At 55.8% G+C, this 24,596-nt stretch overlaps 1 protein-coding gene across 2 annotated transcripts; it reads left to right on the forward strand.

Annotated features, from left to right (window-relative positions):
* Positions 1–372: 372 nt before the first annotated feature.
* DRC7 (dynein regulatory complex subunit 7) lies at positions 373–24,004 on the forward strand. 2 transcript variants are annotated; one of them, XM_047792650.1, is made up of 19 exons: positions 373–415; positions 4,453–4,684; positions 5,105–5,279; positions 6,646–6,771; positions 7,939–8,133; positions 10,385–10,543; positions 11,695–11,723; positions 11,817–11,913; positions 13,291–13,428; positions 15,555–15,627; positions 16,454–16,582; positions 16,778–16,906; positions 18,076–18,296; positions 19,275–19,490; positions 20,340–20,450; positions 20,530–20,640; positions 22,073–22,267; positions 23,464–23,603; positions 23,691–24,004. In XM_047792650.1, exons 2-19 carry the CDS (start codon positions 4,488–4,490, stop codon positions 23,782–23,784), a joined length of 2,535 nt encoding a protein of 844 aa, XP_047648606.1. In that variant the 5' UTR covers positions 373–415; positions 4,453–4,487; the 3' UTR covers positions 23,785–24,004. The 2 variants fall into 2 exon arrangements, with proteins under 2 accessions (XP_047648606.1, XP_047648605.1); XM_047792649.1 differs by having other exon boundaries at positions 11,695–11,913.
* The last annotated feature ends 592 nt before the right edge of the window (positions 24,005–24,596 follow it).

The following is a 24,596-nucleotide window of genomic DNA, read 5'->3' on the forward strand; positions in this document are numbered from 1 at the left end:
ATATAACATTTTTGTTGTTACAGATATGATAGGCATAAATAACCACAAGAGTTTAGATAGTAGTAAAATGCGGTAAAAATAATTAGGAAGGGATGAGTTTTGAGTATTTATTGCCTTTGTTTTTAATATAATCTATTATACATTTTCATAATTTTAATGTTAATAATGGTTGTGTTTGTCAATGGGCTCACAAACAATCCTGAAGTTTCAACAATCAGCTCTCTCAAGCTAGCACAAGCTGGCTCCAGCCCACCACTGGTCAGGGATGTGCCACACTGGGTCTCCTCTTGCCCAGACCTGGGTGGTGATAAAAGACTACATTTCCCAGAAGCCTCCTCTCCCAGGACCTGCCTTGAGCCTGGAAAGCTGTTACCACGGAGACGGCTAACAGACTGGACAGGCTTTCCTCCGAGGGGTGAGACTGGGGGCCAGGGACGGGGGTGGCTGTACCCTGCCTGGCAGGGGGAGGGCGAGGGTGCTGGTGGTAAGGGGGCTTCTTCCACCTGGGGGCTTTCAGCCCCAAAATTTCTGGGGAAGTTTTCAGCATGTGCCCCTGTGTGTGTGTGCGCGCGCGGTAAGGAGGGGGAGATTGCTGCTGAGGAGGGGGATGCAGGGAAGGCCCTGTGGGGTGGGGAGGACCTCTGGGCACAGAGTTGGGGGAACTTTAAGGTAGGACGACCCTCCCCAAACTGCACCATAGCTGACTGATGAGGCAGCCGGGTGGGAGGAGTGAGTATTGTGGGTTCTGGCCCAGGTCCACCTCTGATTACTGTGAACTTGGGCGCGGGGCCCATCTTAGTAGGCACCCCGGTTGCAACCCCCTGCTGCCCACTGACACCTTGAACGTCTCCCCATCCTACTTCTTTCCTTAGCCCACCTCTAACAAACCAGCCCTTCCAGGATTTCCCTCATTTCATTAGGCCCTTAAGTGCATGGGTTTCAGAGCCAGAAATATACAGGTTCAAATCCAGGTCTGCTCCTTCCTAGCTCTGTGACCTTGGGTAGAGCGCTTGCCCTCTCTAGGCCTCACTTTTCTCATCTGCAAAGTGGGAATCTTAGTGTCTGCCCTTGTGACTACGTCTGTCATGGAAAAACTCAGGTTGGTCTCCCACCCGCTGTTGCATCTCCTTCACAACTCACCCAGAACCCTTCCCTGCGGACGCTTCTGCTCACCAAGTGTGTGGAGTTTCCCCCACCAAGTCATCCTCCACCACACCAGCTGGGTGCCTTACGACCCAACTCAGTTCTGCCCCTACTTATGGAGAAAGCGGCAGCTCCCACAGGTTAAGGGCTCGGTCCCGCAAAGGCACGTCCCACCCCAGCTCAGAGGCCAGTTGCAAGCAGTCAGCCCCCGGGTTCCCCACACCTTCTGTCCCTCTTGGCCACAAATAGGAGGCTCCCATGACCCCCTCCTCAGCTTCTATTAATTTGCTAGAGAGGCACACAGAACTCAGAGAAAACCGGTGTTACATTTACCAGTTTATTAAAGGACATGGTAGAGGACACAGATGGACAGCCAGACGAAGAGATAGACGGGGCGGGGTCTCGGAGGGTCCTGAGCTCAGGAGCTTCTGTCCCTGTAGAGTTGGGGTGCATCACCCTCCCGGTACATGGGTGTGTTCACCAAGCTGGATGCCCTCTGAAGCCCGTACTATTGGGTTAGGCCCTTAAGTGCATGGGTTTCAGAGCCAGAAATATACAGGTTCAAACCCAAGAAATGAGACAGGTTTGATCAATTCTTAACTCCATTTCCACTCCTCTCTCCTCTCTGGAAGATGGGGGAAGGGCTGAAAAGTCCAAGCTGCTCATCGTGACGTGGACTTTCTGGTGCTCAGTCCCCAAACAGGAGCCGTCCAGGGGGGCGCCCTGCGTTGCCTCCATAGAAAACAATATATGCCTGGTGTTCTTACCACTTCGGAAACTGCAAGGATTTCCTCTGTGCCAGGAACTGGGGGCAGAAACCAATATATAGCTATTGTCTCACAGGGTCATTGGAGGATAAACGAGATTATCTCTGTAAAACCCTTAGCCTGGTGCCTGGCACACAGTAGGTGTTCAGTAAACTGTAAGTCTTGTAATGGTTAACACCGCCCTTCCGGTTGAAGGCATCTCCTCTGGGCCCAAGAGGCCGACAAATTGATGTGATCACTGGGCTGTGCCACGGGGATGGGGGGCGTGGGAAGGGGTTTGCCCGGAAAGAATCAGGGTCCTGAACAGGCCTGTTAGACACAAGGCCTCAGCTGTGATGTTGCCCGCTTGGAACTTGGGTGGGCCGACCTCCAGCAACAGGGGAGTTTAGCCCCTCCTGAGTCGTAGTCAGCATTGGACAGGAAACATCTGTACCTCCATTGCAGAAGGGGAAAGTAAGGCGTTCCCGTGTGGCTCAGCAGGTTAAGAACCCTACTGGTATCCATGTGGGTGAAGGTTTGACACCTGGTCTCACTCAGTGGGTTAAGGATCCAGCATTGCCGCAAGCTGCACTGAAGTTGGCAGATGTGGCCTGGATCCTGCGTTGCTGTGACTGGGCCATAGGCTGGCAGCTGCGGCTCTGATTCGTCCCCTAGCCTGGGAACTTCCACATGCTGCAGGCATGGCCCTAAAAACACAAACAAAAACCGAAAGGGGCAAGGAGTAGCCCAGGGGCCCAGCAGGAGCTGCTGGAAGAACCAGGTTCCCCATTAGCCACGGCGGCGGTCAGTGACTGGCTTCCCCAAGAGGCCCAGGTGGCCCACGTCGGGGTTGGAGCCCGGTGGTGGGGCCCAGCCTTTTCCTCCTGGTCCTCTGTGCCCTCTCGGTCTTGATTCCACCCCAGGTGGTGATGACAAATCTGGGGAGACCCTGCTCCCCGCCCCCCAGTTCTTACTCCCTCTGCACTTCATCCTCTAGGTTGGCTGGGTTTTCCTCCTCCCCGCCCTGTGTGCTGAGAAGGAATGAGATATTTGAGGCAGGGTCACGGGACAACCTGAGCTGGGGGGCAGAAGGCCGATAGGTCAGCCGGGCTGGAATAAAAGGAACCTGACATTGGCCACTTAGATATGCAGAGGCCGAGTTATCTCACAGAGTGGGGGCAGGGGGGCGGGGCGTCTACAGGTGGCACTCAAGGCCTCCACCGAGCCTCGTGGGACTCGGCTCCCCTATCTCTCCACTCTGCTGCCCTTGGCAGGCAGCCTTGGGTCTCATGTGTGCTCATCCCAGGGTCGCATAAAGCCCTACCTCCTGCTCTATGTCCCAGTCCCCCGGGCAGCAGGGCCCTGCCCTTTAACATGCATCTACGGCCAGAAATGGGTTCACGTCCCAGGGCCACCTCTGGCTGCAAGGGAGGCTGGGACGTTGACCATTTCAAACCAGACACATTGCTGCTCCCAGTAAAATCGGGGTTCTGCTGTATGGCATGGGGGCGACTGGACCTTTGATCCAACTGAGTGACGCTGAGCTCTGTGACTGCAGACAAAACCTCACATAGGCACACATGGCATCTCAGGGTGCCCCCACCCCCCCGCAACAAAGGACCTCCCTCCTGAGAGTCGACACAAGACTTGGCCAGGCTGTGTCACTCCCACCCCACCTTCCCCTTCTGCAGGTGCCTTAGGGGCAGCCCTGTTCCTCCCCTCTCTGTGCTCCAAGTTTGGTGAAATTACCTCTTGTTTTTCTTCCTTTCTATTACAATGATTTTCTTTAAGTCAAGGCACTTACTGGACTTGCATTAAATAGGGGAAGTCATAGTACTACAGAAACCCCTACAGCGTTAGCATCACCTGCCCGAAAGAGAAGGTAACTTTCAATAAACATACGGAAGCAGAGCGATGTTAGTCAGTTTGGGTGACCTGCTCCCACCCTGACAACTGTTCTGTCTGTGACCTACATTGTCTTTGTCTTCAAGGGAAAGTTGTAAATGTCAGAAAGCTCTTACAGGAGTTCCCATCACGGCTCAGTGGTTAACGAATCCGACTAAGAACCATGAGGTTGCGGGTTCGATCCCTGGCCTTGCTCAGTGGGTTAAGGATCTGGCGTTGCTGTGAGCTGTGGTGTAGGTCACAGATGCAGCTCGGATCCTGCATTGCTGTGAGCTGTGGTGTAGGTCACAGATGCAGCTCGGATCCTGCATTGCTGTGAGCTGTGGTGCAGGTTGCAGACGTGGCTCGGATCCCACATTGCTGTGGCTGTGGCGAAGGCCGGCAACTACAGCTCCCATTGGACCCCTAGCCTGGGAACCTCCATATGCCATGGGAGCGGTCCTAGAAAAGGCAAAAAAAAAAAAAAAAAAGGAAAACTCTGACAGATGCGCTGGCACCAAGTGGAGACATTCTCCTTGATGGAAAGAAAGTTCAGAGGACTTGTTTCTTCCCTTCATGATCTAGGCCATCTAAAGCTACAGCCCAGGGACACGGTGGCACTGGTGGCTCCCTCCTAGTCTGAAGTCGGCCATTCCGAGTGCATTTATTCCTCCTGCAGAGACCCCGCCTCCGGCCAGTCAGAGACACCCCAGAATGGAGGTCCTGAAGGAGAAAGTGGAGGAGGAAGAGGCAGCCGAGCGGGAGGAGGCGGCCGAGAGGGCTGAGAGAGGGGAGAAGGCGATGTGGCCGATGGAGGTGCAGAAGGAGGAGAGCACCGTGACGCAGGAGATGCTCAGAGACCTGGAGAGGAAGCTCTCGGAGATCGAGGTCTCCATCCCAGAGAAGCCCTCGTGAGTGCTGGTGGGGGGTGGGGGGCGGGGGGCTTTGGCCCAGCAGCCCTGGCGAGGGTCAGACCAGGGCTGGGCAGAGAGAGAACCAGGCAGAATGGTGGTGCCTGGGTTGGGAGGCAGGACCAGGATGTTGAGGGAGGCGGTTCAGAGTGAGGGCTGTGTTTTCAGACTGTCTGGTCCCAGGCCCTGCTCTGCCCCACCCTAGCTGTGTGACCCTGGGCAAGTCACTCGACCTCTCTGGGCCTCATTTCTCTCATCTGTTTAAATGAGCAGCTGCAAAGAATGACCCTGCCTTCCTCGGTAGCTGTGAGGATTCAGTGAGGAAGGGATAGAGCCAAGGGCAGCTAAGGCGGGTGGGGGGCTCCCTGTGAGCCAGGCCTAGCCTCTCTCGGGCTGACGCTGCCCCTCTTGCTGACACAGGACCTTTACCAAGGACCCTATCGACGTCTCCAAGCTGCCCCTTTCCTACCAAAGCAACACGCTCAAGGAGGAGCACCTGCTGCAGGTGGCAGACAACTTCTCCCGCCAGTACAGCCACCTGTGCCCGGACCGCGTGCCCCTCTTCCTGCACCCCCTGAACGAGTGCAAAGTGCCAGTAAGATGGGGTGGGGAGGCTGGGGGCAGACAGCAGAGGGTGGAGAGAGGTGGGCCAAGCACAGACTACTTCTGGGTTGGAGCTCATCGTTCCAGGGCAGCCTATAAACTCAAATGCCCAGGAGTTCCCACCGTGGCTCAGCGGTAATGAACCTGACTAGTATCCATGAGGATGCGGGTTCAATCCCTGACCTCAATCAGTGGCTTAAGGATCCAGCGTTGCTGTGAGCTGTGGTGTAGTTTGCAGACGTGGCTCAGATCCCGAGTTGCTGTGGCTGTGGTGCAGTCTTCTGGTTGCAGCTCCAATTAGACCCCTAGCCTGGGAATCTCCATATGCCAAGGACGTGGCCCTAAAAAGCAAAAAAAAAAAAAAAAAAAAAAAAAATCCCCCAACAAAACCCTCAAATGTCCAGACGCCACAGCAGGCTCAGTGTGAGTCACCCATGGGGCCTGAGGTGGCTTGGAGCCTCTGTGCCCCACCCAGATGCCCAGTGCAGTCTCCAGCCCCTGAGACCAACTCTGTCCAGGGAAAGGCAGAGAAACAAGGCAAAATGGACCCGGACCTGAGCACGGGCCTCCCTCCTTCCTGCCCCAGGGCCCTGAGTCTCTCTGGGCCTCCGTTTCCCCACCTGTAGCTGGAATGGCAGGGGATGAGTCCAGAGGTTTCTAAACAGTAGCCGGAGGCTGATAAGGACTCACAGGCTGTTTTATTTGGGCCATTGAGTGATATTTTTTTCCTGCACCTGAGGCATATGGAAGTTCCTGGGCCAGGGACCAATTTTGAGCCACAGCTGCAGCAATGCCGGATACTTAACCCACTGTGCAGCAATCAGCTTTCCCCTGTAGCAATCAGCTGGGGCTGCCCCGGGGCTGCCCCTTAGGTGGGGCCATCCTCAAGTCCACAGGAAGACCCCAGAGGCCTTGCCTACTAGCTCCAGGGTGGCAAAGCAAGGGCCCTAGAAGCCCTAGGCCCCCCACACTGGGTGGTGGTCTAGAGCCGGTCAGACCCAGCTCTGCCACTGAGTGGGAACCTGAGCAGGTCAGCTTACCTGGCAGAGCCTCAGTGTCCTCATCTGTCAGTGGGACCTGCCTCCCAGGGTTACTGGGGCACCAGGGAGGCGATGCCGGGATCGGGGGGCGCTCAGCGGGCCCCGATCACATCACCAACACCCGGACCAGCACGGACGGGCTTACTCTAGGTCTGGGCTAGAAGGGCCTTGCCTGAGGCCCAGACAGGCCCAGAGAGCTGACCACCCCCATCCCCCCACCCCACCTCCACCCCCGCTAACCCCCCCGACCCTGGCTCCCTGAGGGTCTCCTCCCAGTTGGAATTCTGCCCTCAGGGCCTGCGGTCTCTTCCTTTGCAGAAGTTTGTGAGCACAACCATCCGGCCCACGCTGATGCCCTACCCAGAGCTCTACAACTGGGACACCTGCGCCCAGTTCGTCTCAGACTTCCTGTCCATGGTGCCCCTGCCCGACCCCCTCAAGCCGGCAAGTGCCCCCTGGGGCTGCGTCCTTAGGCCATGATGCCTGAGATGGGAAGTCAGGCAGGTTGGGAAGAGGATGGGCCAGTCTCAGGTCACAGCCCACGAGTCTGTCTGGGCAGAGTCCCTCGCAGACCCCTGGCTGGGAGGGAGGGTGGGAACGGTTCTAGAGAGAGACAGCCATGTGCCTGAGGTCACACAGCAAGCCTGGTCTCTGGGCCCCTTTGCTTCCTTTGCCTCTTTGTACCATCAAAGTCTTCCTTGAACTTCAGGAGGTGGGGGAGGGGAGAGAAGAGCGGGCCCTGCTGCTCATGGTCCCCGGTCAAGTCTTTGGGCTTCTGACCAGCTCAGTCTCATTAAGAATGGAGGCTGGGGGAGTTCCCGTCATGGCTCAGTGGTTAACGAATCCGACTAGGAACCATGAGGTTGCGGGTTCGACCCCTGCCCTTGCTCAGTGGGTTAAGGATCTGGCGTTGCCGTGAGCTGTGGTGCAGATTGCAGACGAGGCTCGGATACCGCGTTGCTGTGGCTCTGGCGTAGGCCAGCGGCTACAGCTCCGATTCGACCCCTAGCCTGGGAACCTCCATATGCCGCGGGAGTGGCCCAAGAAATGGCAAAAACAAAACAAGACAAACAAACAAAAAGCAATGGAGGCTGGGGACTTCCCACTGTGGCACAGTGGGCTCAGTGACTGCATCTCGGGAGTGCTGGGACGCAGGTTCGATCTCCGGCCTGGCACAGTGGGTTAAGGATCTGGCTTAGGTCACAAGTGTGGCCCAGATCTGACCCCTGGCCTGGGAACTCCATGTGCCAAAGAAGAACAATGACAACAAAAGAATGGAGGGTGGGAGGGAGGAAGGGAGATGGGGACAGTGGAGAACTGAGGAAGAAGAGAAGGATGGAGGTAGAAGGTGAGGGGACATTTGGACTAAAACCCCGATGTTACCAATCGCCATCATCAGACTTGGCCCCTTGGAATTAGGCAAACGTGGGTGGCACTTTCTGGACACAGGTCTGTGGTTTTCACGCCATTCTTAGCAGGCTCCCTAACCTGACAAAGCTGGGGAGCCCTGCTGGGGCCCAGCCCCGCGCTGGCCCTAGTGCCCAGCCCCTGCGGAGGGGGAGGACAGTGGGGGTGGCGGAGTGGCCGTGCTGACCAGCCTGCTCTGGCCAGCCCCCATACCTCTACTCCTCGGCCACGGTGCTCAAGCTCCAGAAGGGAAACTGCTTCGACTTCAGCACACTGCTCTGTTCCATGCTCATCGGCGCGGGCTACGATGCCTACTGCGTCAACGGCTATGGCTCCCAGGACCTGTGCCTCATGGACCTGACTCGGGAGGTGTGCCCGCTCACCATGAAGCCCAAGGAGGTAAGGCTGGGCTCGTGCTGCCCTCGCAAGAAACACCATCCTTGAAGCAGCCTGTCCCTGCGGCTTCGGCCCCGGGTCCATCACCAGGCAGCCCTTCAGCCTCTGTAGAGTTCATATTTCAAACCACTGGTGATTCCTCTGCCCTTGGCATTTTTTTTTTTTCCTTTTAAGGCCACACCTGCAGCATATGGAGGTTCCCAGGCTAGGCAGGGGCTGAATCAGAGCTATAGCTGCCACCTACGCCTACACCACAGGAACGCAGGGTCTGAGCCACATCTGTGACCTATGCAACAGCTTGTAAAAATGCCGGATCCTTAACCCCCTGGGGGAGGCCAGGGATCAAATCTGCATCCTCACAGAGGAAATGTCAGGTCCTTAACCTGCTGAGCCAAAGTAGGAGCTCCTGTCCTTGGCATCTTAACATACACAGACCCAGTCCTCCAAATCGGCTGCCCCTCGCCCCTTGTCGTCAATCACTTCCCCAAACACTTCTGTGTTCCCCACCAGGTACATTTTGTGAATACCACATGGCTGGTATCTTAAGTCAAACGCTCCCAAATGTACCCGATGTGTTTGAGAAAAATCCATCCAGTCATTTTCATATAAGGAAAAAGCAGGCAAATGGGCCAACATTTAGTTCTGCTTTTTTTTTTCTCTCCCAGATAAAAAAGGTCCCTTTAAACAGCACAACAGGTCGCCAACCCTCTAGCGGGCTGTGGTTGTGTTTTATGTAGTTGGCTGAGAGTGCCATAAAGATCCGAAGCTACTGTGGACACAAACACTCCTATTTTTTTTTTTTTTTTGGTCTTTGTGCAATTTCTTGGGCCACTCCTGCAGCATATGGAGGTTCCCAGGCTAGGGGTCGAATCAGAGCTGTAGCCACCGGCCTACGCCAGAGCCACAGCAACGCGGAATCCGAGCCTCGTCTGCAATCTGCACCACAGCTCACGGCAACGCCAGATCCTTAACCCACTGAGCAAGGGCAGGGATTGAACCTGCAACCTCATGGTTCCTAGTCGGATTCGTTAACCACTGAGCCACGACGGGAACTCCCACAAACACTCTTAACTGAATTTAATTGTAGGAATCATAAAAGCATTTCTTGCATTTGGAAAATAGCCATATTATAGGCAGAAAATGTTTTTCCCGAACTGAATTAATTCTAGGACTCTGTGATCAGGCTCCAGCCCCCGTGGGTGTCTGCAGCTCAGGGCAGAAGACCCCGCGGGGACCTGGGGCATCCAGCACAAGGCACATACCTGTGTTACACCTGCCTGAGCACCTGGGGCCCCAGGGAGGGGTGGGGGAGAGCACTCTGGTGGAGAAGGAGGGGGAGGCACCAGGGGAGAGCCCTGTTTTCTCAGGCCCGCCTCGCCAGAAAGATGAAATAAAAGCTTCCTCACTGCTTTTGGCTCCAAAGGCCTGTGAGCTCACACTGGGGCCTCTTACTGCAGCCAAAATTTTAATTATGAAAATGGCATCAATAGCTAACGGATGCTGAGAACCTTCTGGTTTATAAACCACTTTCATGTCCTCCACTTTCCTGGTTCCTCCTCTCAATAGTGCTGTGTGGTGGGGTAATCAGTTCTCTTTTACAGACAACTATGTTAGGATGAAATAGATTTTGTGGCCAAAGTCCAAAAACTAGGGACCAGGGACTGAGACCATCTCTCTGACTCTCCGGGGAGACGTGCTATTTCTCCCTCCTAACTCACAGGCTCCCTTCTGCAGCCTCTGCAGGGTTCTCTCCTGGACATTTTTCCAGCACACATTTGTACGCGCTCGCATGCACGCATGCACACACACGCGTGCGCGCACACACACATGCACATGCAGACGCTGCTCTCCTTCCTTGCTCAGCAAACTCTCACTTCAAGTCACATGTGAAACCCTGCGGTGACAAAATCTGGAAAATCCGACTCCTGAGAATTTGCCCCACTCTCTAGGTCAGATCTGGATGACAGCTAGTCTGGGCCCTGGGGAACGGAGACGGGAAAGGCACATCTCCTGAGCACCTGCCTGAATGGGCGTCTCACGCAGGCATTTTCCTGTCTTCACGTCTCAGGTCAAGTGGGGCAAGGCTCTTCTTCTCCTCACATTTTACAGAAGAGCCCGAAGTTAGGGAAGTGGAAGGGCTTGCCCAGGTTTCAGGTCTGGGGCCGAGGCTCTCCCTGCACTCAGGGCGGGAAGCAGGCTCCAGGGGCCGCTGGCGATTCAGGGCTGCTGATGCTTTTTCTCTGTCTGGTGATAGGCGGTCCAGAAGGAGGAAAAGGCACCACCTAAGAAGTACGCCATCAGACCGCCCAGGGACCTGAGCAGCAGGTTTGAGCAGGAGCAGGAGACGAAGAGGCAGAAGGCGATCCAGGATGAGAAGGAGCAGCGGCTGAGGCAGGAGGAGGAGCGCCTCATGGTGGGTCCCCCGTCCTCAGCCCTCAGCCCTTGAGCTCAGCTCTGGAGGAGGGGCTGCTAGGAATGGGAAACAGACACGGGTCACCGAGGGACGTGCTGGTGGGCCCCCAGGTTCAAATCCCCTCCTCCATCCCTCAACCACCCCCCACCTCTGCTGGGCCACGTGGGAATCCCCAGCTGTGGTCAGCAAGCTGCTCGTGACAGATTTTTAAAGGCAGAGAGCTCAGCTGTCTGGGCAGTTCGTTTTATGCTGCGCAGTTCTGGGGTCCTCCTCATTCCAGCCGCTCAGTGAAGAAACTTACGTACGCTCTGCATCCATCCTCCCAGCCATCCTCCCATCTCCCTTCCATCCATCAGTCCTCCCATCGCTCTTTCCATCCATCCATGTTCCCATCTTTCCTCTGTCCACCCGCACATGCATCATCCCTCTTACCTTCTTTTCCCTCCTCCCTCTTTCCTTCCATATACTATTTATCGAGGGTCTACCAGGGTCCAGGTCGCGGAATGCAACAGTGAACATGGCAGAGTGACCCTTTCCCAGAGGGATGGGGATAAAGAAACCACAGGGTACCTCTATCTTTCTTTGGGTGAAATCTCACCCAGAATCACAGCACAGAAAGCCAGTACACCCCAGATACCCTCGAGCTCCAAAAGGCAAGTTTGTAAACCGCAGCTGGAGCCAGATCCTTGCATTCTATCGGCAAGAAAACAGGCTCAGGAGTTCCCGTCGTGGCGCAGTGGTTAACGAATCCGACTAGGAACCATGAGGTTGGGGTTCGATCCCTGCCGTTGCTCAGTGGGTTAAGGATCGGGCGTTGCTGTGAGCTGTGGTGCAGGTTGCAGACGCGGCTCGGATCCTGCGTTGCTGTGGCTCTGGCGTAGGCCGGGGGCTACAGCTCTGATTAGATTCCCTAGCCTGGGAACCTCCATATGCCGTGAGAGTGGCCCAAGAATGCCAAAAAGACGAGGAAAAAAAAAAAAAGCAAACAGGCTCAGAGGTGGAGGGATGGCCTCAAGGTCACGAAGCCAGCCAGTGGAGCAGTCTGGATCAGAACTCAGCTTTCTGGCCAGTTCCCCAGCCCCAGGGAGACGTCGGGGTCCCTGATGGCCCCCGTCCCATCTATCTGGCTCATGGTCACCCACCTTTCACAGGAGGAGGAGAGTGCAAAGACCGATCCCCTGTATGGCCTGCGGGTGCACTCCTGGGTGCTGGTGCTCTCGGGGAAACGCGAGGTGCCTGAGAGCTTCTTCATTGACCCGTTCACTGCACGCAGCTACGGCAAGGACGATGACCACTTCCTGGGGATCGAGAGCCTCTGGAACCACAAGAACTACTGGGTCAACATGCAGGACTGTTGGAACTGCTGCAAGGTGCTGGACAGGGGCCTGGGCGGGTGTGGCGGGCACAGTCTGTGGGGAGAGCTGGCTACTAGGCCAGGAGGGCTTCAGACTTTCCCTGTAGCTGAGTGCCCAGGGCCCACTCCTTCCCCCATGTGTGACCACTCCAATGGGGTTATCGTCGCTCCTTTGAATTGTATGTACTTAGGAGTTCCCGTCGTGGCGTGGTGGAAATGAATCCGACTAGGAACCTTGAGGTTGCAGGTTTGATCCCTGGCCTCACTCAGTGGGTGAAGGATCTGGTGTTGCCATGAGCTGTAGGTTGAGTGTAGTTTGCAGATGCGGATCAGACCCGCTGTTGCTGTGGCTGTGGTGTAGACTGCCAGATGTAGCTCCAATTCGACCCCTAGCCTGGGAACCTCCATATGCCGAGGGTGCGTCCATAAACTAACCAACAAAACAGCCAAATATTTAAATGGCTGCTTACGACCTAGAGAAGTGGCAGAACGGAGGACCTGATTTAAAGAAATTTAGACATCTGTGCATTTTGTTGAAGCCTAGACCATCAGCTATTAAATCTACAAGCAATTCTTTCCCTCCCTCCCTCTCCTCCATGCTGTCCCCTCCTCTCTCCCCTCACCTCCAGGACTCAGGACGGGGAGGCCAAAACCAGGGCCAGGGGTCACGCTGACATGCCCTGGGGGCAGCTGTTCTTAAGCCTTTGATTTCCCTCTGGGTCTCTGACTCTGGGAGGTTGGAGGGGGGCCACACCACCCAGGAGGTAGATGGGGACTGATACTCCACCTGCTGGGAGTTATCTGGAAGGTGAGCCGAGGCCCAGGCCGGCTGGGATGGAAAGAACAGAGGATCCGGATCACGGAGGAGATTCCTACGTCCCTCTCTTGTGAGCCTGCCCACTTCCCTTCTCACTGGCAAGGGGGTGAATGCTGTGAGAAGGGGCGTTCCCGGGGGGCCTCGTGGTCAGGCTCAGCACTTTCACCGCTGCGGCCGGGGTTCAACCCTGTGTCTAGGAACTGAGATCCCACATCAAGCCACTGCCTGCCGCGGCCGAAACAAAACACCAAAAACCTGTGAGGAGGCCTTTTTTTTTTTCTCAAACCTGCTACTTCCCCTCCTGCAAAATCTCTCTAGCTTATGTTCGCTCTAAGCACTGCCCAGGACACCGCTGCCTCCCTCCACCGCCCAGCCGAGCCCAGGCCAGAGAGTGTCCCAGCCTCGCAGGGACGGACAGGGGAGGGAGTTCCAGCTCCATCCCTGGGGAATGAGGAGGCGGGGTGGCTGGGGCCACATGCTGCACGCCCGCCCCCACCAGGCCCGTCTTGCCCTGGGCATGGCTGCGGGGGGCTGGTGGTGGCCTTGGGGTGCGCTCAACCACCCCCTCCTCCTCAGGACCTAGTCTTTGACCTGGGAGACCCCGTGAAGTGGGAGTACATGCTGTTAGACACCAGCAAGCCTCTCCTGTCCCTGACCGAGGGGGACGACAGCGAGATGAGCGAGATGAACGATGAGGACGACGTGGAAAATCTGGTGAGTCTCTGCCGTGCGGGGGCTGGGGAGGGAGAGGGAGGGGACCCGACCCCCGGTCTCACTTCGGGCCAGCCTGACACGTGCCCCCAGCACGTGTATGTGTGTGGCGCAGATAGACTGCTTCCAGATTCTTCAAAGCAGGAAGGGCCCGGAGCGTGTCCTCACTGTACAGATGGGCAGACGGAGGCCTGGGCCGGTCCCGGGACCTGTCCAGCAACCCCTCCCCAGGTGGGAGGGGAGGGGAGGGCTGGGACCCTGTCCACAAGCCCGGGCGGTCCCAGGGCCAGCCCTCCCTCCCTTCTAGGCCCTTCCTCGTGACCCTCCACACACACTCACAGGCCTCTCCTGTCTGTCCTGTCAGACCTTCCAAAGCTCACGGGCTGGGGCCTCCCCACGTCATCCACAGCCCTTCTCTGCCTTCCTAGTCAGGGGCCGTCCAGGCAGGTCTGCGTAAGGCCCGGCGCACGGAGGTCAGGGGCCCAGAGGCCTTCGCTATGGACTGTGACATCTTGGGCCAACTTCCTCATTGTCGGAAGCTTCAGTTTCATCGTGTGTGTGTGTGTGTGTGTGTGTGTGTGTGTGTGTGTGTGTGTAAAATGGGGGAGGGGGGTCAGCTATATTGGCTCGTAGGTGGCGCCCTCTCCCTGTGTCCTCTCGCTCTTCCCTCTGTGCGTGTGTGTCCTCTTCTTGTAAAGACACGTCATACTGGATTAGCACCCACCCTAATGACCTCTTATTTTTTTTTTTTGCTTTTTAGGGCCGCACCCACAGCATATGGAGGTTCCCAGGCTAGGGGTCCAATCAGAGCTGTAGCTGCCGGCCTATGCCACAGCTCACAGCAACACCGGATCCTTAACCCATTGAGAGAGGCCAGGGATTGAACCTGCGTCCTCATGGATGCTCGTCAGATTCATTTCCACTGCTCCATGACAGGAACTCCTCTAATGACCTCATTTTAACTCAACTACCTCTTTGAAGATCATATCTCCACATACAGTCCCATTTCGGGATACTAGGTATTAGGACACGTCAGCTTTGGGGGAACAGAATTCAGTCCATAGATAGGTAACACTCACAGGGCCCTTTCTAAGTGCCAGTAGGTGCCTAACTTATTTAACTTAGATAAATCTTCACAACTGCCTGCTGAGATGGGTACTAGTATTATGGGCCATGATTAGTACTGTCTCATTTTAGTGATAGGAAGACTAACACACAGGAGGTGAAGGAACTCACCAAGTTACACAGCCAGTAAATGATGGAGCTGGTATTGGAAGCTGGGATTTGAGAGCCTGGCTCCCAAGTCGGGGTTCTCAAAGGCCACTCTGTTCTACGTCCTGGGACTGCTTAAGAGCAAAATGAGCTCACTGGGGAGACGTGCTTGGCCCAGCACAGCAGACCCACCTGAAAATGCTATTGAGTGTTCTCAGCGCCTCCGCCTCAGGAGACCAGAAAGCCTCCTCCCTTGTGCCTAAATTCTGGGCACTAGCGCCCTCTGCTGGCCTCAGAATGTGAGCAGGTTAGAGCTTGGGTGTCAGATTTGAGAGGCGTCTGAGCACTCGGGGCGGGTGGGGGTTGGGGGGGAACTTTTCAACTGGGAAAAATCTTGTCCGTGTTTCTGTGGTTACCTCACTTCAAGACCATTTTTCTAGCCCAGGCCTTATTTTCCATATGGGGAAACTAGGCTCAAACAGAAAAAAAAATCCCCATAAGGGCAGCAAGACAGTCTCAAACCCTGACAGACGGGCATCAATTCATCTTCCCAAGAGATTCGGTTTACAGTTAGAAAACTGAGGCTCCAGTTGAGGGCCTTGCCCGGGAGCCCTAAGCTTGGCATTGGATGGAGGGTGGGGCTTGGGTCCTCCTGACTCCTCTGTGGCTTTGCCTCGTGCCTCTGCTGGTGGCGGGAAGGTGGGGCGTGCAGGGCAGGGGCGTGGCTGTCCTCGCCAGGCACCAGGTGAGTCCAGAAGCTCTTCCCCTTCCTCCGTCTTGGGTCACAGCCGTCAGAACGCTGGCTCCACCCTGGCTTGGCCCTGGGGGTGAGACAGAGGCTCTGACTGTAACTTCTGCTCCAAGACCCAGCCCTGATGGGAGCCTCCCCCCTCCCCGTCCCCCACCTCTCCCAACAGGGCAAAGAGGATGAGGATGAGAGCTTCGACATGCCGCCGGCGTGGGTGGAGCGGATTGAGATCTCCCCCGAAGGTACTGCACCTTCGTGTTCACTGGTTCCTGGTCCTCCGAGGACATCTGCGGCTATAGCCTGGCAGGGGGACACCAGCAGAGGCTGCCTGGGTCCCTCCTTTCCACCCACTACCTCCTGCGGCACCCTCTTCCTTTCTTCCTTCCCAATACGCACACTCGGCCTGCCGCCACCGAGGGCCTGGCCCCAGTCCCAGTCAGCAGGGGGCTCAGTTAACAGGGCCAGGAGGAGGCCCTGTGGCAGGTGACGGAGGACCTAGGTCCAGGCCACGGCTGTCCCCCTCCCTCACCCTACCCTGCCAGGAGGAGGCCATGCCCAGAACCCAGAGGGCACAGGGTAATCGGGACCAAAAAGGGGGCAGGCAAGGAGAGCAGGAGGACGGCCATGCTTGTGCCCCTTGCCCACCTCTGCTGATGCTGAGGCTCCCATCTGAGGGTGCCTGGGCCCACGGGGAAGGCCTAGGCCATCCCAACAGGGTGGGAAGGGCTAGAGAGGGTGTCGTGGAACACCAAGGGGTTGGAGGCTGGGGGCTGGGGGGTGGGGGGTGGGCAGAAAGAGCTTCTGAGCTAAGTCTTTGGGATCAGAAGTCGGCCTAGTAAAGGGGGGGGGGTTTCCGGCCAAGGCCTGGCAATGAGCGTGCCGTGTGGTAGGGCACGGATCCTCTGGTCAGGCTCAAACTGAGATCCCTTCCAGGGCAGGGCCACCCCTGGTGACTCTTCTCTGCCTCCCTGGAGTGGGCTTGGGGGCTGGCAGAGCTGAGCAGACAGCACAGTGGTCAGGGGCTGACGCAGGGGCTGAGCAAGGCCCCCAGTCACTCTGTGTCTGCAGCGTTCGAGACCCGCTGCCCCAACGGGAAGAAGGTGATACAGTACAAGAGGGCGAAGCTGGAGAAGTGGGCCCCGTACGTCAACACCAATGGCCTCGTGAGCCGCCTGACCTCCTACGAGGATTTAGAGTGTAAGGGGGCAGCCCTGGCTGCAGGGAGCAGGAGCACCACCCCCCCCCCCCACCTGCTCTGTGACCTTGGCCATGTCACTGCCCCTCTCTCGCTGTGACCGAGGGCCCACTGGCCTCCGTGTGCTGAGAGTGGTGGGATGGAGCGGGGGGCTGGCCCGGCTGCGTCCAGCACTGATTGCCTCCCCCTGCCCCCAGGTACCAAGATTTTGGAGGTAAAGGAGTGGTTCCAGAACCGGGAGGACATGCTGGAGCTGAGGCACGTAAACAAGATCACGGGCCTGATTATCGACTCCTTCAAGCCAGGTCACCCCCAGGCTCTGCGGGGTACGTGGACCCCACTGCCAGGCCAGCTATGAGCCCGGGGTGGGGCCTCACATGCTCCTTAGAGCAGCCTCCGCGGCAGCTGGCATGGGCTGGGCGGGACCAGTACCTGTGTGTTCTTGGGTGGCGAGCAGCAGAAGTGGCCCCTGCCTCCCTTAGCAAAGCAGATGGATGCGTGGGAGGTCAGGTGAAGCACAGGACCCCCAGGGAAACGGGAGAAGCACTCCTCCAGGGAAGGCAAAGCAGGCCTGCAGCCTGTGCTGTGGTGGGGCACGCACCCCGCAGGGGTGAGGCAGAGGAGGGCAGAAGCATGGAGGTGCAGACACGCCTGCCTCCCCCACCCCCCGAGTCCAGGAGGCTGGGAAGGCAGGTGGGGACATGCGGATTAGCAACCCTATCCAGGAATTCACAAAAGAACAGCATAGGGTCCATATGCATCTAAACACGTGACTGACCTCACTTGGCAGCTGAGATTTAAAAAGGAAGGGAGGGAGGAGTTCCTGTCTTGGCGCAGCGGAAACAAATACGACTAGGAGCCATGAGGTTGTGGATTCGATCCCCGGCCTCGCCCAGTGGGTTAAGGACCTGGCATTGCCGTGAGCTGTGGTGTAGGTCGCAGACACGGCTCGGATCTGGCGTTGCTGTGGCTGTAACATAGGCCGGCAGCTGCAGCCTGGGAACCTCCATATGCTGTGAGTGCAGCCCTAAAAAGACAAAAGACAAAATAATAATAATAATAATAAAAATAAAAAGGAAGGAAGGAAAGAACATCAGTGAGGGACCATCTTACAACCCTTATGTTGGCAAAGATGAAAAAACTGTCCTATCGGCTGTGAGCTAGTGACTCCCTGTCATTGCTGGTGTAACGGCAAATCAGCACAGCTTTTCTGGAGGTTCTGATGGGCAAAATAATAATAGCTTTAATGTATGAAGGCTTTTTGGCCAGCAGTCCTACTGCTGAGAATGTGTCCCGAGCAAATAATAGGCAAGAACCAACAAAATGCATAATGCGGGATGTTCATCCTGGTGCCGTTTATAATAACAAAAAAGTGAGACGCAGCCTCAATACCCAGCACCAGGGCACCGATTACACACCTAATGCTTCAGCCTCGGGGCTGGGCTGGGGTCATCCCGCCCAGAGCACCCTCTGGCTCACCCAGATGTCCCGGCAGTGCACTCGTACACGTCCATGCAGCCGGAGAGGGACCGTGTCATGGAGTTTTATGAAACGGCCCGCGTGGACGGCCTGATCAAGCGGGAGGAGACGGCGAAGACGATGACAGAGTATTACCAAGGCCGGCCTGACTTCCTCTCCTACCGCCATGTCGATTTCGGGCCCAGAGTCAAGAAGACGGCTCTGAACAGCGCGGAGTCAAACCCCCGGCCTGTGGTGGTGAGTAAGCACTGGGGACAGGGGGCCTCTGGTGGCCCAGCGTTACCCATGGAGGGGCAGAGCCTTCACTCTGGGGCGACTTCCTTACCAAGCAACCTTTCCTGTTTTACAAATACCATCCCGGGGCTGTTCCCATGCCAGATGTGCCCTCAGCCACTGGGCCAGGGAGGTCTCATTTCCTTACTGTTATAAAAAATCACACTTATTACTAAACATGTAGAAAAAAGGTAGAAATATCTCAGAATGGTATCTCTCAGATAGTACCACATATTAATAGGTTTGATTTTGGGGTTCCATTGTGGCTCAGCGGGTTAAGAACTCGACTAGTATCCATGAGGACGCAGGTTTGATCCCTGGCCTCATTCAGCGGGTTAAGGATCTGGCGTTACTGTGAGGTGCGGTGTAGGCCAGCAGCTGCAGCTCTGATTTGACCCCTGGCCTGGGAATTTCCATATGACAATGGTGCGGCCCTAAAGAGACAAAAGACAAAAAAAAAAAAAAAAGATTTGGTTTTGAGAGTTCTTTTGTAACTTAATCAAAATGTGTGTGTATGTAGGTAAGTAGGTAGGTAGAATTCCTGCATCACCTTCTTAACATTAAATTGTGCAACTGTTTTTTCTCCATATCATTATAAATTATTTGGCACATGTATTTAATGTCTGAATACCAAAGAAACTCTTTCTAAAAGTACAGGATGTCTCATGATAGTGCAGGCAGCTTGGAGAGGTGGTGAGCGCACCATCTCTGGAGGTAGGCAAGTGGAGTCTTGTGGAGGGAACAAGAGAAGAAATCCAGCCCCGTATAGGGCTGGAGTGGCCAGGCACTGAGAGCCTGGGGCCTTTGAGAGTCATTGTCTAGCTTAGGGGTGTTCCATATGAACCCCCAAAAGGACCTGAGTGGCCTTTGGTCCTGCCCCCGCCCGGCATGCACAGAGATCCCCCTTCCCACCTCCCATCCTATGCACGTCTGGCCTCCCAGAAAATCACAGAGCGCTTCTTCCGAAACCCCGAGAAACCTGCGGACGAGGATGTGGCAGAGCGCGTGTTCATGATCTTGGACGAGCGCATCCAGCTGCGCTACCACTGCCGCGAGGACCACATCACGGCCTCGAAGCGCGAGTTCCTGCGGCGCACGGAGGTAGACAGCAAGGGCAACAAGATCATCATGACGCCCGACATGTGCATCAGCTTCGAGGTGGGCCCGGAGGCCACGGCGGGCAGGGGCAGCTGCGGGTGGAGCGAGGAGAGCGCCCTGGGGACCTCTGTCCTGTCCCAGCGGCTTGGGAGAACTGGGATGGCAAGTCCTGGTTCCCAGCCTGGCAATTCACCTGTGCCCCTTGGGAAAATCAAGAGCTCCCGTCTGCGGTTACTTCTCTTTGCGCTCCTTGGAAAATCGTCCCCCTTTCCCCTAAGACAGACAGCCCAGCAGACCAAGACTGCTCATTGTCCCCACCCCCAGCCCTGGGCGGAGCAGATTCCAGGACCGAGGCTAGAGTAGGTCTCACCACCACCACCACCACCGGGCTGGCTTTCCTGGTTCAAATCCTGCCAACTCGGGCACATTCCTTAGCCCCTCTGACTCTCCAGGTCCTCATCTGTTATTAGCTGTGTTTTATAGCTGAAGAAGCAGGCCCAGGAATTCCCGTCGTGGCTCAGAGGTTAAAGAATCCGACTAGGAACCGCGAGGTTGTGGGTTCGATCCCCGGCCTTGCTCAGTGGGTTAAGGATCTGGAGTTGCTGTGAGCTGTGGTGTAGGTGACAGACGCGGCTTGGATCCCATGATGCTATGGCTGTGGTGTAGGCCGGCAGCTATAGTTCCCATTAGACCCCTAGCCTGGGAAACTCCACATGCCACAGGAGCGGCCCTGGAAATGGCAAAAAGACCAAAAAAAAAAAAAAAAAAGGAAACAGGCCCAGAGAGCCTAAGCCACTGGCTTGAAGTAACCCAGCTGAAAAACGGCAGGGAAGACTTGAACCCAACCGCAGAATTTGTCCACAACCGCAGCCCTGGCTGCTTCGCCATATCACGTGGTGGCTGTTGCAGGTGGAGCCCACGGAGCACACCAAGAAGCTTCTCTACCAGTATGAGGCCATGATGAAGCTCAAGGACGAGGAGAAGTTGTCCAGACATCAGGCCTGGGAGTCGGAACTGGAGGTCGGGGCCTAGTGGGCGGAAGGGAGGCGGCAGGGATGGACGGTGTCTCAACCAGGTCCTCCCCCACTTCCCACTGCAGGTGCTGGAGATCCTGAAGCTCCGGGAGGAGGAGGAGGCGGCGCATGCGCTGACCATCTCCATCTACGACACCAAGCGCAACGAGAAGAGCAAGGAGTATCGGGAGGCCATGGTGAGCCTCGCTCCCTGGCCCAGGCCGCCACAGTGCTGAGAATTCACAAATTCTGCTGGGAAGCCCTTTATAGGGGATGAGGTTAGAGACACCATGGTGACGGCTGAGCTGCCCATTTCCATGGATCTCCCAGCTGGCCCCCACCTCCAGGTTGCAGCTGAGCCATGACCTCTACTGCACGAGGAGAGAATGAAATTTGTGTGCCCACCTCCACCTGGGGCTCCCCTGGAGGTCCAGCTGCGCACAGGGCATTCACATGTCCCCCTCAGGTTGCAGGACCCAGCTTGGTTTTGGAGGCCAGCTTCTAAATCCTCTTCACCCACCTAGTGGAGATTTCTAAAGATAGTTTGAGGTGGGCAAGACAGAGCAGAGCATGATATGTCAAAAGCTTTTCAGATTCCCAGGGGTGGGCGTTGGCCCCCACATCTCTAACTTCACTGGCCCCTGGCTGCCAATGCAGGACAAAAATAAGGCTCCAGAGTGGACCAGGAAAAAGGACTCACTAGCACTTCTTCATCTTTTTTTGCTTTTAAGGGCCTCACCTGTAGCATATGGAGGTTCCCAGGCTAGAGGGTGAATCGAAGCTACAGGTGATGGCCTATGCCACAGCCACAGCCACGCCAGATCTGAGCTGTTGCTGCCACTTACACGACAGCTCACAGAAACACTGGATCCTTAACCCACTGAGCGAGGCCAGGGTTCGAGCCCTTATCCTCATGGATATGTCAGGCTTGTTACCACTGAGCCACAATGGGAACTCTATTACCAGCAGTTTTTTGGTTTTTTTTTTCTTTTTTTTTAAGGACCGCACCCATGGCACATGGAGGTTCCCAGGCTAGGGGTCGAATCGGAGCTGTAGTCACTGACCTACACCACAGCCACAGCAATGCCAGATCCAAGCCATGTCTGTGACCTACAGCACAGCTCACCGCATGCCGGACCCTTAACCCACTGATAAAGGCCAGGGATTGAAACTGGGTCCTCATGGATGCTAATTTCCACTGAGGTTCATTTCCATGGAGCCATGATGGGAACTCCCATCACCAGCATTTCTTGATTTAACATCATTAAAACCACCATTTACTACCTTTATTGAGCAAGCAGCTACTGAGTGTTGGGTACACGCTGGGGCTCAAGTAGAGGCACGTGAATTCACACGAGATACGAGAGTGGCTGTTACCAATAATCGAAGCTCTATGGGATGGAAATCCTGGGAAAGTGGATTGTTATGATCATTGCAAAACAAAAAACAGACAAAAATAATCGCAGCTACAAGAGACAGCACAGGTCCCTCTGAAGCCTCAGTCCCAGAAGCATCAAGCATTTCTGGAGTTGAGGCCGGGGTCCATGTGGGCACATGTTGAAGAGCTGGTCAAGAGGTGTCTGCAGCCCCTGCTGGTCCAGCTGACCATCCCGCCGCCCACCCCGGCAGGAGCGAGTGATGCACGAGGAGCACTTGCGGCAGATGGAGGCCCAGCTGGATTACCTGGCCCCGTTCCTGGCACAGCTCCCACCGGGAGAGAAGCTGACACGCTGGCAGGCTGTGCGCCTCAAGGACGAGTGCCTCAGTGACTTTAAGCAGCGGCTCATTGACAAGGCCAACCTCATCCAAGCCCGGTTCGAGAAGGTGCAGCCAGGGCCTGGGCAGGGGAGGGGACTTTAAACAGAAAAGGGGTCTGGGGCTGCTTGCTCACCACCTCACAGAATCGTGAGGGACTAACCGAGGGGCCACGGTCAGGGCCTGAGGTGGCAAAGACAGAGTTGTCCTTCCTTGCGCTTGTTCACGGGGTGGAAGGGTGAGTAGAGGGATGGGTGAGGGGCAGGAGAGATGGGTGGATAGGTGGACGGAGCAATAAGCCCATTTCTATTGATCAGGTACACACCGTGTAATTCCCATGCATGGTCTCATTTAATCTTCACAAAGAGCTCCACGGTGGGGGCGGGAGAGGACATGAAAATGACATTTTGGGAGTTCCCGTCATGGCTCAGTAGTTAACGAATCCGACTAGGAACCGTGAGGTTGCGGGTTCGATCCCTGCCCTAGCTCAGTGGGTTAAGGGTCCAGCGTTGCCGTGAGCTGTGGTGTAGGCTGCAGACGTGGCTCGGATCCCGCGTTGCTGTGGCTCTGGTGTAGGCCGGTGGCTACAGCTCTGATTAGACCCCTAGCCTGGGAACCTCCATATGCCTCAGGAGCGGCCCAAGAAATGGCAAAAAAAAAAAAAAAGAAAGAAAATGACATTTTGTCGACAAGAAATTGGAAGCTGTGAAAATGTTCCTTGTCCAGAGCCACATGGCTGCCCTTTATTATTATTATTATTTTTGCTTTTTAGGGTTGCATTCTTGGCATATCGAAGTTCCCAGGCTACGGGTTAAATTGGAGCTGTAGCCACTGGCCTACGCCATAGCCACAGCCACACCAGATCTGAGCCATGTCTGTGACCTACACCACAGCTCACGGCAACACCAGACCCTTAACCCACTGAGCGAGGCCAGGGATCGAACCCGAATCCCCATGGATGCTAGTTGGATTCGTTTCTGCAGAGCCACAACGGGAACTCTCTTCTTTCTTTTTTCTTTCTTTTTCTTCTTTTTTCATATGGCTGTCTGACCCCTGCTCAGACCTCTTGGACAGTATATCCCTCTAAACATGACCCCAGTACTTCTCTCCCAAGACATGTTAGGACCCTTGCTTCTGCTCCTCTGGCTTCTGCTGGTCGGGGTAGCGGGGCCCACCCTTGCAGGGCTGCCTGATGACCACTGGCATTTCAGCCTGCAGTCTGGGTAACAGTCGGCCCTCCTGTTCTCTCTTCCCTGTGCCCACAGGAGACCCAGGAGCTGCAGAAGAAGCAGCAGTGGTATCAGGAGAACCAGGTGACCCTGACGCCAGAGGATGAAGACTTGTACTTGAGTTACTGCTCTCAGGCCATGTTCCGAATCCGCATCCTGGAGCAGCGGCTCAATCGGTGAGGAGGTGGGGAGAGCCGAGAGCACCCACTTGTCGGCTGGAGCAACAGCTTTAAACCCCCTCTCATTCCATCCTCTAATTTCAGCCACAAGGAACTGGCCCCACTGAAGTATTTGGCTCTGGAGGAAAAGCTCTACAAGGACCCACGCCTGGTGGAGATACTGAAAGTCTTTGTTTGATGCTCCCCCCTACACACCCCTCCAGTCCTCTGATGCCTGTCCTGAGGCCTTGGTAAAGCTGCCAGAGGAAAAATCCTACCCTCAAGCCTGGCCCTGTGCTCCCTATACCCAACTGAGGACCATCCACTCAGGTACCTGGCCTCACTGCCACACCCCTTCTGCAGCCCTGTCTGTTCCTGCTTCTCATGATTTTCCTATAAATAAACACACTTGTAATTTGCCATTTGTACATCATTTCACAGGCTTCAGCACCAGCCCTATTCTCCTTCCCTTCTTTATCTATGACCTGGGATGGCCTTTGCACGTCCTGCCTTATTTAATACAACAATGCCATCCCACTTCACACAGGGCTTATTAGTGGCTGATAAGAAGAGGAGCTAGGCTTCAGTCCCTTGCAGTCTAGTGTTAAGACCTCAAGTCGTGGGCTTGCCATTTCCACTGTGTGAGTTGGGCCACCCTCAACATGGGGCATGGGGTGGGGGCGGGGAGGTAATGTGTGTGTGTGTACAGGGACCCTAATTTTGCAGACAACAAATTGGAAATTCTGAAAATGTAATCTGTTCAGAGCTGCTTGGCCGTCTCAGTCTTAACCTCTGCTCAAACCTCATGGGACAGGATATCTTTCAAACACGACCACAGTGGCTCCCCTCCCAAGACATTCTGTGACCCCCGCCTCTGATCCTCTGGCTTCTGCAGATAGCGGCCCTTCCCTAGGCCCACCCCACCTACAAGCCCCAAAGGAGGTCGGCTTTTCTCCGATTCCTGGTTGGTGGTCCCGCTAAGGGTGCAGTCCACTCTTCCATTCGTCGAAG

This window comes from Phacochoerus africanus, chromosome 8, assembly GCF_016906955.1.
Source record: "Phacochoerus africanus isolate WHEZ1 chromosome 8, ROS_Pafr_v1, whole genome shotgun sequence".
Lineage (NCBI taxonomy): Eukaryota > Metazoa > Chordata > Mammalia > Artiodactyla > Suidae > Phacochoerus > Phacochoerus africanus.

Excerpts from the sequence above, each read along its gene's own strand:
- DRC7 (XM_047792649.1), top strand. The coding sequence starts at position 4,488 with ATGGAGGTCCTGAAGGAGAAAGTGGAGGAGGAAGAGGCAGCCGAGCGG. Across the intron at positions 6,772-7,938 it reads TGCCCGACCCCCTCAAGCCG|CCCCCATACCTCTACTCCTC; the intron begins GCAAGTGCCCCC and ends TGCTCTGGCCAG. Across the intron at positions 20,451-20,529 it reads CCTGGGAGTCGGAACTGGAG|GTGCTGGAGATCCTGAAGCT; the intron begins GTCGGGGCCTAG and ends TTCCCACTGCAG.